At 37.2% G+C, this 13,250-nt stretch overlaps 1 protein-coding gene across 1 annotated transcript in view; it reads left to right on the forward strand.

The window, feature by feature from the left end:
• LOC139125297 (uncharacterized) overlaps nucleotides 1-13,250 on the forward strand; it is a 47,360-nt gene that overhangs the window by 5,501 nt on the left and 28,609 nt on the right. Inside the window, exons 5-8 of the mRNA XM_070691399.1 lie at nucleotides 792-1,163; nucleotides 1,746-1,822; nucleotides 2,814-2,855; nucleotides 10,532-10,609. Coding sequence (XP_070547500.1) covers nucleotides 792-1,163; nucleotides 1,746-1,822; nucleotides 2,814-2,846 — 482 coding nt within the window. The 3' untranslated portion in view covers nucleotides 2,847-2,855; nucleotides 10,532-10,609. The remainder of the gene's footprint in view (nucleotides 1-791; nucleotides 1,164-1,745; nucleotides 1,823-2,813; nucleotides 2,856-10,531; nucleotides 10,610-13,250) is intronic.

Here is a 13,250-nt window from a genome sequence, read left to right on the forward strand (position 1 = left end):
TTGACTGCTAATCTCGACATGACAAAATGCCTGCAAATTCTACACCATATTTATTTTAGTGTTCTCACCAGCTCGTCTGTATCAGTGTTATCCCTGAAAAGCAAGAAAGAAATTCACGCAGAAAGATTTTGTCTGAGCAGTGGACCTAATGCTGATAAGACGCTCCACTTTGGCTAAAAACGTCGTATGCTTGTTAACCATGTCTGCTTCTACTACAGGATATCAAATATCAATATTGTGCCCTTTTGTACTGATGAAAAATTACGTAATTCACGGTTTGTTCATTACCCTTGTCGCTATAATGCTAACGAAACTGCGATTTGGGATTTCAAAACTAGCTTATTACAAAATTCTTACAGTTGCAGCACTCCGAGCACGTTATAAGAAGTAATCTCTATGCTAAATATTATCAACTGCAATACAATCTGTTTAAGAAGCGGTTCCTGATAGTTTTTCCGTCAATGGTGATATGTGGCATACCCGATTTCGTGCACCTTGCTATCACCTTTTACTCACCAACATGTCATTTAAATGAAATTACTACGCACTGCCAGACTTCCCTGTAATCTGGGCAAAGCCTAAACCTATAGATCTTTCGCCTCAAGGTGGCTGCCTGGATCATCAATGAATTGTTTTATACCCTATTGCATCCGAAGGGCGCGCTGAAAATGGAAATGGCAGGAACTGAAAGTGCAAGAAGGCATTTGAAGATGAATTTGACATTCAATAAATTTTCAAGTCCTACCTTTGCAATGTACCCGTATCAAACACTTCTGTACTTTTGTTGACAGGAAGTCTAAAGATTGGTTTAAATCCTGATACTAAGACACCCTTGCAGGAGGATTTAAAAAACAATATACGCCAAGAATTAAAGTCATGTGATGATCTACCGAGATTTGAGAAGTTTCTGCGAAGTTTTGAGATCAAGTGTCAGCTCCTATTTGACCGTGGGTTGTCGGTCGTCCTGTTGTGTCCATCCACTGTAACTCTTGATATCTTGTGGGCTAACTATGAGAATGGTTCCCTGTCTCAGCTGATTCAAACAGACGTAGAGAAAAACGTCAAACTAAAGTCTGTTGGTGCAGGAAACCTAAGGCTGAGAACAACTATAGAGAAATGGCGCTACCGCCAATGCAAGTTGGGACTTGACATTGCCTATAGAGGTATAGTAAATTTAAATTATAGTTAAATTATATTCCTACTGAGAGCACAAGGAGACTTGAATTTGCAGCCAAGTATTGTTGACATTTCAATTGGTCAAAATATTCGGACAAACATTAAACCGATCTACAAATATCTCTCCAGATTTTTTGAGATTTTTAGTAGTTTTTAGTAAAGTCTTGAAAGAAAAAGCTCTAATGTTACTATTTCGTGTTTCATTATCGGTATGTTGGAATCATTAACCCATTTCGTGGGACTAAATATTCAAGTTACTAAAGCTTTAAAGCAATGATTGTTTAAGATGTTTCCATTTCTATGTGTTAGGTGCATTTTCGTCTCATTTATGCCAATAAAATGCACCAGGAAATAATGAGAAACCTTTTTATAAGTTACCCAATCTCGCTAAGATCTCCATCAACATGATCAAAAACGCTTCTTATGTTTACACGATTATTTGCCTTTTCCAAAAGTTACATATGAACTGGTTAAGTTTGGATACATTGAATACTGGATATGGTTAACTGAGCAACATTTCAATATTTCCTGTTAGCAAAGGCATTATTGTTTGTTTGTTTGTTTTACAGAGCAAGAACGTGCTGCGGCAAGACTCTTCTGGATTGCCATGCGTGGGTTATGCTTTATAGCAGTGTTGATTTCCATTGTAAGAGTACCATCACTTGCACATCTTTTGCTTTTTAAAGTAGACTCCATATTGACTCTGAAAATGTTATTTGTTTTTCCTTATTGCCAATATCGTCTGTTCCTGCGCCCTGTCAGCACGACTATGCAAATGTGAGTCACTAAATGTCAAAACCAATCAAAGTGCTGATATCATTAGAAAAATTAACTATGACGTATTGCAATGTACATGTAAACTATTGAATTTGAGTACTCTATTAGCTCTTCTCTGTGCAAGTGTATAATTGTGAAAATATCTGGTTTTACGCAATTTCTGAAAGATTTCATCAACGTTGTACGAAAAGATTAAGGTAAGTGTATTTTTGGAGAAATGAAAAAAGCAAAGGAAAAACAATAGTAAAGATGCCAAGAACAGCAGTTATTCCATTCAAAAGGCCGAAGCTATCAAACTCGCCTATCAGCATTCCAGAAAAGCAAAGTGGTATGCGATCTGACAAACATATTACTGTACTTGGTGTGCACCAAGTGAAACTTCTCAAGCTGCGTTTTGTAATCTCGAGGGGCATAAGCAAAACATTGTACATGGCATTATTGAAATTCAATTCAATGCTTTTATTAGCAGTTTTCGAAACTCTGCACAGTATTTCAAAGATATATGTTATATATTGCAAATCACTGGGTTTAAAAGTTACAAAACTTTGCTCTTTAGCACATTACATATTTCAGGGCATCTCAGGGAATCGGTCATCAATACAATACCACCCTTAATACTTATGTGAATGAATGAATGAATGAATGAATGAATGAATGAATGAATGACTGACTAATATATAAATAAATGATTCAACAGCAGGTCTTGCATTTTCTGTTCGTTTTCAATTGACGTACAGAAATGTTTCAACATTTTCTTATCAATTTTATGCCTTATCCCAAGATTTATTTACTTGTTGTAATCATATACTAAGGTAGCTTTTCATACATATTCCATTATTTTTCTTGCTTGAACCTTGCAGTCTTTCTGGTACAAGTCACAAAGAAAGTCATGAATAACAGAGGTCAGTCACTTTGATTTTGAGGATAGTTGCAATAGTTGCAACTCTAAATTCAGTTCGTAGTGATACACCTTCCAGATGTTTTAAGGTGGAATGTGCTTTGAGGACAGATATTCGGACTCTCAAACATTTTCATATCTTTTTTGATCTACCACTTGTGACGGGTTTGGGCAGTTTGTAAGACCCGTCGAGTAAGAAAACATTTCACAGCTTTTAAATCGAAAATTTTATTTTTTTCTATACAGTTAACACAGGGCTGGTGGCCATTTTGAATTTCAAACATCGGTAATGCTCACTTTGTTTCTTTTGTACCGAAAATTGCACGATGAATCCCAATTTTTATTCTTAATTTTGAAAGTGAATAGAAGAAAGATTCCTTGAGGAAGATTTGAGTGAAAGTTTTAAGTCTTTTTCCATTGAGGTGCATTCTATCTTAAAGCATGTGGATTCAGTAAATCTTAAAATTATAGATTATCCAAAGCTCTAATAAGTCTCTCGGCAAACCAAATACTGCTGATTATAGCATAAGAGCATTTAAAGGACAAGTCATTGTAACTCTTCATGTTTTCCAGGGTTTTCTTGTTGAAAGTGTCAACAAGCTTCTCTAGGTTTACACTCAACTGTTACCAATCGTAACAGAGGCCAATTAAATATTTCCAGCCAATTCAATGCTGAAATTGAATGCTCTGTAAATGAATAAGCTCATCATTCTAAATTGATGACAAAAATCAACTAAAGCCTTTCCTTTTATTATTTGGAACAGTGTCACTCATGCAAAATGTAGCGTCAAATGCAAATACATGAGAAGTTGTCAACTCCCATTCTGGTTAACATAATTGTGTAATATTTGATGACAACCATACATTCCAACAACATATTGGTGCCACTTGCAGTGCTATTCACTTCCTCCTTCGCAAAATTTGTCGTATCAGAAAGTTAACCTGTCCAGAGATTCCTGTGCCACCCTCGTCCACGCCGTTATGTCTTCACAGCTTGACTACTGCAATGCTCTACTATATGGCTTGCCCGATACACAATTACAGCAGTTACAACGTGCCCAAAACACAGCAGCTAGAATTGTTACAAAGACCAGGAAATCCGACCACATTACCCACATACTTATGCAACTTCACTGGCTTCCAGTACATCATCGCATTGTATACAAACTTTTGCTGATTACTTACAAAGCCCTAAATGGACAAGCTCCTCAATATCTCAGGAATTTAATAACACCTTGTGCCTCACCACGTGTCCTTCGTTCATCTGATCACAGAGTAACATATACACAGAGTGGCAACACCTATTGTTTAAGGCGTGAAGCGGTTACGTAAGCAATCCATGTTTGCCTCGCCTCACGAAGCTCTTGGCTCTCTTTTCCGAAGAGTGCCGACGATGCACCCTTCGGTAATTTTCGGATTTTCACCAATTGTTAAGCGAAAGTATGTTCGACAAAGTTTGTGTTGTTGTTGTCGTGTGGTGCTGATCGGAATGGATGTGCTGGCAAAAACGGGAGTGTTTTGAGCTTCGGGAAAGTGGATTTTACCGTTTTAAAAATTCCTCTCATATTTTTATGAATATATAATGAGTGTGTTTGAACCAAATTTGAAAGTCTTTTATCGATACTGTCTGGTTTTACTCAATGGTTTACGGTCAGTTACACCGTCTTTTACACGTGCGCCAAGAAAGGACATTTTTATGAAACTGCTGGCGTGTTATGTTTTGATTGGCGTGAGGCAGTGTTTCTGGCCTGAGAGCTCACAAAGTAACTATGGTTGCTACGCGACTGGCAGTGCGATGCCATCTCGTCGTATGTTTCGCATAATCTCGTGTAATTATCAACCACAAACCAAGCCTCCAAAAAGTTTAACACCTTTGAAGCTCATTTTAATATGAAAAGCCAATAGTCTACCGAGACGACCATGGAACAAAAGGCATGCAAGTGTTGCCACTCTGTCTATGATATTACTCTGTGATCTGATAAATGCCTTCTGCACACACCTAGATGGAATCTGACTACCTATGGTCGCCGCTCCTTCTCTGTAGCAGCTCCTGTCCTTTGGAACTCTTTGCCCCTAGAAATAAAAACCTCTCCTAATGTCAACATTTTCAAAAGACACTTAAAGCGCAGTGGTCGTCGCGCTGCGCGTGCGTGATTTTTTTGTTGATAAACATAAATTTTTGTAAACATGTCTTCTCAACTTCAATAGGAGTGAGATGGGAGCAGTCCCCCACTTTGTTAAGGCCTTTGTAAGACTCAACATCATGCAATAGTAAAATATTAAGATCGGAAACGAACTTCAGTGGTGTATTTCTATCTATAAACTCATGTAGAGCTACGAACATTGAGACACTACACTCGGCACATTATGTCGCTGAGTTTACTGCACGCAGTCACAGTGAACAAATGGGTTTGATCGCGCGCGTTCACGCTGGTTGTACACAATGCTATGTACAGTACAGTGAAAATGCATAACTAAAATGATCAACATTGCCTATATATGTAGACCAGCAACAAGCACAATGCCTAACACAAAAGTTACACTCAAGATCATGATCGGCAAGCCAGAGCAGGACACGGGAGATGTTGTTGGGAGACGGCCACCGCGTTGACGTACACGGATAATCTGGTCCCACAACGTACCGGCCCACGACGACTTGGCCCACAACCAACTGTTGATCACTATGTCTTACTTCTCCTAGTATTACGTGGTAAGAAATAGTAAGATGACAGGAAACAATAGACAAAACGAGCGGGTTTTCGCGGCATTTGGCAGGAAAATTGCACGGCTACACCGTGCGTAGACGTATCGAGAGATCCTGTGCCCCGGTCCTGTGGCACAGTCATGGCAGTGATCCAACCGCTAGCTGGTGTAGGCCTACCGGTGCTGGTCAAACTTCGTTGTTGTACCTCCTGATTGCCGGGTAGGTCTGAATCCTCTTTCAAGTGAGATAACCCCCACATAACAAGAAGACCTATGAAAGGTCCTTCGCTTGACTTGATACCTGCACTCGGAATTCTCGTTTGCACCCCCAAACGGGGTAAACTTTGTAGTTGAGTTGGATTCTCCACAGCCGAGTGTAGCGCGCCATATACCCGGTTTGACACGAACGTTCATACAGACCACGGAACGGAACAGATGCAGAGATGCTTCTTGCTGCAGCGGGCATTGCTCTGCGAGCTGTAGATTTCTGTAGTTTGGGTTGTTGTCTTTGTACTCCTGTCGGGCCTCTTGAAATGAAAGCTCTCGTCCTTGCTGGCGATGTCGAAAACTAGAGCCCGGTCGTTGATAGTCTGTTGGCGTATACATGCGTACGTCTAGCGATATGGCTCGAGCGATAACAGTAGCCGAGCCCCATTCAACTGATTCAAGAAAATCATGAGCAAATGTGATCTCAATCCAGAGTGCAATTATTGTTCAATATTCAGCAGATATTTAACTTAGATTAATTGACCTTTTATTGCGTGTTACATTTAGTTAGTTGGTATGCTTGTGACAGATCAGCCGCCATTTTAACAAGCGGCAATATCGCAAACATTACAATCAACCCGTAACATGTGCGGCGTTCTTGGATTTGTTTACAACAGAGGGGGACCCCCTCAGGAGGATGCGCAGCGCGACGACCACTGCGCTTTAAAAACTTACATCTTTCAGAGAGCATTTTCATTGTAACTCTAAGCGCCACTGAGCATTGTTTAACTTTGGATATTAGGCGCTATACAAATTTTCTAGATAGATGGATAGATAGAAAGATAACATGTGTAATTTGAATAATGAATGGTTCAAGAATACAGGCAAATCAATAAAAAGAAAACATTTTCGATCTTTCTTTACAAACTCTTATATATATATATATATATATATATATATATATATATATATATATATATATATATATATATATATATATATATATATATATATAGCCAAACCTGCCAATTTGATTAATTCCTAGATGCTAGTTACCGATGCGTTTTCATTTACATGTTGACCACGCAGGTGAGGTCATCACCTTTCACTGCTTTTGTTTCTTGAATCTTTAGGAACTTAAATTTCTTTATTGAATAACTTTGGGACAAAAGAGTAGCATAACCTACATAGACAGGAAGGATATTCACCCAAACAAAAGTTTCATTGATGAAAGTAGTTTGAATGATTGTGAATGCACTGTGCTATATTTTAATTATTGGTAGTGAGCTTGTATTATGTGGATACAGAATTTAACAAAACAAAAAGAATGAAATCTGAGATACTTGCTGAAGATAGGAATACCACTCTGGTACAGCTTATCACCAAGGCTTACAAAACATACTCACTTAAAATACGACTTAACAACATTTAATCTTCTGAGTAGTAAATTGGTACGGGCTACTGTTAACCCTTAACAATCTGTTTTTGTAACTGATTCATTTTACCTTTCTACTTATTGTTGTTGTTGAAAAAAAACATAACTTGTATGGTCATTTGTCCTGTACGGCAACACAAAATGATATATCCTCTAGCGATGAAACTGCAATAGGGACATCTGCTGTTGCAGGTACCACCGATGATGTACAGAAATCAACCACAGAAGTTACGAAAAGTAATAATGGCGATACAACTAGTGGAGCTGTATGTAATGGTGAAGACAAACTGTCGATGAATTGGTTCCTGGTACACCAGCAACTGATGGTTCTTGTACTGACTCCTATGATACAGCTTCTACTGGTGATATTGCTGATATTGCACAGCTCAGTGACGCAGGTACTGAACGGCATATTTTGTACTTATTGTTTCAGATCTGTTGAAGTACACTTAACATTAACAACATAACAATACTAATTCTTCGTCATATGACACAATATATATATATATATATATATACCAAACTTGTTTGTATCTTCTCAGAGGGGTAAAGTGCTCGATGCAGGGATGCAGAGCAATATTACAATATTAAAATATTGTATTGTATTGTATATATATATATATATATATATATATATATATATATTATATATATATATGTATATAACAAAAATATCAAGTACGAAGAAATTGTGTATTATTTAAGTATTATATAACACGAATTACATCAAGTACGAAGAAATAATATATTTTGCATCCTTCAATCTTCAGACAGAAGTGAAAGGCCTCTACACTCTCCTTTATATGGTTTGGACGTACCATTTTGTTTCTAGGTTGTATTAAAATTTGATAACTAAGGTCTGTTTTGGTGGTGACTCCGAAGCAAATATTATTTCTTAAATTTCTTTAGATATTAATATGTAAATACAGATAAAGATGTAAACACTTCCTCAGTATAAGCTGATCCCGCTGTCAAGGCATGCCTCAATGCTTTACACAACAAATATGTTGTAGTTCCTGCAGACAAAGCTTCAAACAACATTATTTTTGTATACATAGCTAGTGTATAATATAGAAGGACAAAACACTGCTTGTGTTTTATTTGATGCCTTAACCACATAAGAACCCTTTCAAACGATGCTTTACCGCAGGATCAAGCAAATGCACTGCTGAACATCTGTCACAATTATTAACTATAATTTTATCCACCATCAAAATGGTCTTTTTCAATAGTTTGACAAAGTTTATGAAACGGATGGGTTCAATCAAATTCTGATACTAAAAATTCAAAGGAATTGTTGCTTTCGGACTTAAAATCAGGAGAAACAAGTACAAGTCAAGCCGGACATTGACTTTTCCACATTAATACATCACAATTGCCCGTGATCAACTAAAGACAAGGTGACATCTCTTATGAAGCAAGCTTTCCTGCATTTTAAAATGGCAGTAAAAAGTACCAATACATAAATTTTTTTAGTAAAAACATGGAAGACAGGCACAAATATACAGAACAAAAATTATTAGCTCTATTGGCTCGCTCAAAATTAGATATGCACATAATTAATGAGGTACAATATGTGGTGTCATAAGGTGTCCCATCATACCATATATGAAGGGTGTAGCACAGTGTTACTGAGTTATGGACAAATATGTATATTTGAGGTCAAAGGTCACAAAGGTCACGTGATAATTTTTCAAAATATCTGGAATATCTGCATGAACGGAGGGACATGACCCAATCTATAAGCCCCTGGACTTCATCCTTGGGGACTAAAAACTGTGTCACTGAATCCTTTTGCAATATGAATATGATGAGAAACTAAATTTTTATTTTACTTGGCCTTATACATGGGATTCTATGGACAGCTGACTTATACATGGTAGTCTATGGTGGTGTAAACTAAAAAGTCCTCTTACACGGCCAAATTGATGGCATTGTGAAACAAATCGACATGCATCTATATGGGGTAGGGTACTATCCTTGTGCAAAATTTGAGAGAAATTGACAAGGGCATGTCTGAGATATCTGCGTGAACGGATGGACGCACTGACGCACGCACGCACAGGACATGACCAAACCTATAAGTCCCCTGGACGGTGTCCCTGGGGACTAAAAAAACTTGTAGACAACGAAACTTATTTGATTTTTATCATATTAGTATTTATTGTCCCTAAATAAAACCCTGTGGTCTATCTTGCCTCTATGATAATGTTAACAACATACGCTGTAAATGAAAGTGTCAAGATGTGTACTTCTACAATTCTTAAAAAAATAACTTAGAGATGCACTTCAGCTAACGTAGAAAAAGTTATATGCCACATGATGAAATTAATATCCTACAAAATTATCTTTTTAAATCTCAACAAATGCCCTCTTCTTGCACAAATACTTGTACAGCATGGATTGAGTGTATTGTGATGCCCTGTGGTAATTCCAGAAAATAAAAGACTCAAAAAAATCATAATTGGCTACCAAATCACTGAAAAAAGCTTCACATTTTATATAATACAAGTGACAAGTCACATTCTGAAACAATTACTAACATGAACTGTGTAGGAATTCTCTGCAATTAACATAATAACTTTCAGTGTTTTGACAAACAGTTTCACTCAACCTTGCTTAAAAGATGTATAGTCTACTGACATTTGGGCATGGAACGCAAGATGTATTTGTCCTACAGCACTGAGGTTCAGTAACAGTTGCAATGACAAAATTAACATACAACAGGCTAAAGTGATACAGATGACTATTTTTTTTTTCAACATTAGGTTTTCATGTAAGCACATCACAGACTAAATAAACACAGTGTGTGTATACCACACATCATATCACTGTAGTTTTGTTTCTCCCAATACCATTATCAGAAAGCATTAGTACAGGTTCAACTTAAATGTCAGGAATGTCAAAGTAAAATCCATCATCTGACAGCTAGCTGATGACAATTAGAAATGACAAGACACTTGATCTGTTTTGAAATGAACATTTGGTGATGTTTGTCAGAGCCTGTTAGAAAGTGGCTGTAATTAAGGCATTAAAGCATGCACAGTACTACTTATTGACAAAGATTTACACAATATTCCTCTTTCACACATGGGGTGTGATAAAATTTAGCTCTGTTAAGTCACACTTATACATTTAAGGTGATCATAAGTACTAAACAATAGTACTGGTAAAGTGGACATCATTGTACCTGCAAATAGTTTCTTTGACAATAATTCAAGCATATTTTCTCAAAATATTTCCTCTGAAGTCATTATACTGTCATCAAAATCACATAAAAAATTCTGGAATATAATCTGAAATACTAAAACCAGATACTTTTGTTCGATCAACAGCATCCAACACAGGACCACAGCTGATTGGTACCAAACGCTATATTAGTGAGAAAATAAAGGTTTATGGGAGACATGGAGGTGAGTGTATGAGGAATCCTATTGGTGGTGAGTAGTATAGTATTGGTACAGCTTAAGAAAGCTCGGGTCAATCCAATGCACCTGTGACCTGAGTCTCCGTGTTCAGTGTAGGGGTTAAATCTGCACGAGGAACAACAATTATTATTTCATGAGTTCTCTTCACAATTCAACGGTTATTTGATTAGATTATTTTGAATTTTTTCTAGTCAATGACATTACATACTAAGAATGAAAAATAGTGTCATTGTCACTTCCCTAAATTGCTCACTGACATTTGGACCAACCCCCAACCCAACAAAATACACACATGCAAATCTCACCAGATTTTGAATAAACTCAACTAAGTTATAGTCCTAGACACATGCATACCAGTTTCAAATCAATTGAACAAATAATTCTGAGATGTTTTTTTAACCAGAAATTGGAGAAAAAATTGCCTCCAAAATACAAATAATAACATTTCACCACAATTTGAACACTTCTGAATGGTGAATTCCATAAAATCATGCATACCTAGTTAAAAAACAAACCAACAAACAGTTTCAGAGAAGAAGATATTCTGGTTGTGCATACCCAAAATACACAGCCCTTTTCAAATTCTCAGGCATAGAACTTTTCCTGCACTTATCTTCATCTCTGTTCAACCAAACTTTGAAGAGACACCTGTAACCTACAGAGTTCCATTATAGACAAACTCTGCAATGAGAGAAGATTGAGAAACAAGATTAATTGAAATTTGAAATTATTGTAAAATTTAAAGTCAATGGCTAAAGTGTTTTAGTCACTTTTAGTGCTTTAAGTGCTTAATTTACAATATCAAATACATTCGTGTGGCTTAAAAATCCAGCAAGAACTGACATTATTAAGGGTATCAATTAAGCCGGTAGTAATTCACAGGCCTATCAATTTGAAAAAGTAATCCAATCCCCGCTGGCAGAGATTGACAATAAATGATGATAGAAAATCAGAAATTTTACTTATGACCGATAGACTCTATGAAATCTTCTATGTAATTCGCAATCTTCAAAAAAATCTGTACAAAAATATACTGCAAAGAAAGATTTTACACAGAAGTGTTCTCACATCACAGTACACAGCAGTGTTGTCACATCACTGGACACAGCAATGTTGTCACATCACTGGACACAGCAGTGTTAACGTTCTCACTGATGATCACGGCAGTAACAGTTCTCACATCACTGTCCACAGCAGTGTTCTCACACACAGCAGTGTTCTCACATCACTGTGCACAGCAGTACTGTCCACAGCAGTGTTCTCACATCACTGTACACAGCAGTGTTCTCACATCACTGTACACAGCGGTGTTCTCACATCACTGTACACAGCAGTGTTCTCACATCACTGTACACAGCAGTGTTCTCACATCACTGTACACAGTGGCGTTCTCACATCAATGTACACAGCAGTGTTCTCACATCACTGTCCACAGCGATGTTCTCACATCACTGTACACAGCACCCGTACGAAAGATCAAAACTTGCTACATATTAGTACATATATGTTACAAATTTGATACACACTTTAATTGAACATGTGAAATATGCACCAAGTTTGTACTAGTTTGGTACACACGATGGGATTTTCACCATGGTAGTTGTGACATTTGTACCAAGCTTGTAGATATATGTGAAATACAAATCAAGTTTGGTACAAACTTCAGATTTTTTTAGCTGTCCCACGTGGCACTGTTTTGTCACAGAATTGAAACAATGATCGAACTACGTACCCTGTGTTCATTGTACAAAATGACAAAGTAATTCTTTTTTTTTCAAAAAAATTTTAAATACTCTCGGTTGTTAAACACATATGAATTAGGTTACGCGTGGAATGCACAAATTTATAAAAACCATTGAGGTAGCTACCTCCATATCAAACCATTGCAACATCATGAATGAAAAACATCAAAAGTCAACTAAGCTGCCATTTTTCAAACAATTTCCTTGGACATATTTTAAATGATAAGGATCCAAAAATGGTACTCGAATTCCATTTAAAGACTTTTTTGTTCCGTTCACTAGTCGTAACCACTGAAAGTACCTGTCATGTGTCCGCCAAAACACATTCACACTGTCATACCAGTACGCTCAGAGCAGGGAAAAGTCATTGCCACGGCTATAAATGATACTTGCATTATTACACATGTCCAAAGACCATGGATCCCAGCTGACACCAAATGTCTTCAAATGATTGATTTCAAGTGCATAAAAGTTGGTCAAAAAGTAATATACTCTCCCATTTCTCGAGAAACTGACGTTTCAGATAAATGAGAGCATCGAGGTCACAGGTCACACAGCCTATTCAGTGGCGTCGCACATAGTCGGAACGCACCAAATCGAACTTCTCTACGTGTGGGGTATGGAACGAAAAAATTCAAATTTATATCGCCGCATTCTGCAATAGAAACCACGGAGATTTTTCGCTTAGGGTCTGTCTACCCGTGTTCCGTGTGCCGTAAAAAACTAAATACTATGGAAGATATCAACGTAACCTATAGGGTGGAACAGACGTTTGACACAAAATTGTCCATTTTGTGAAAAAATATGGTGAAAAACAAAGTCGTCGCGTGCGTTCCTACCCTCAAAATTACTCACACCGCCCTAAATTTTAGCGTTTTACTCCG

This window comes from Ptychodera flava (genome assembly GCF_041260155.1).
Source record: "Ptychodera flava strain L36383 chromosome 3 unlocalized genomic scaffold, AS_Pfla_20210202 Scaffold_25__1_contigs__length_14229661_pilon, whole genome shotgun sequence".
Taxonomy (NCBI): Eukaryota; Metazoa; Hemichordata; class Enteropneusta; family Ptychoderidae; genus Ptychodera; species Ptychodera flava.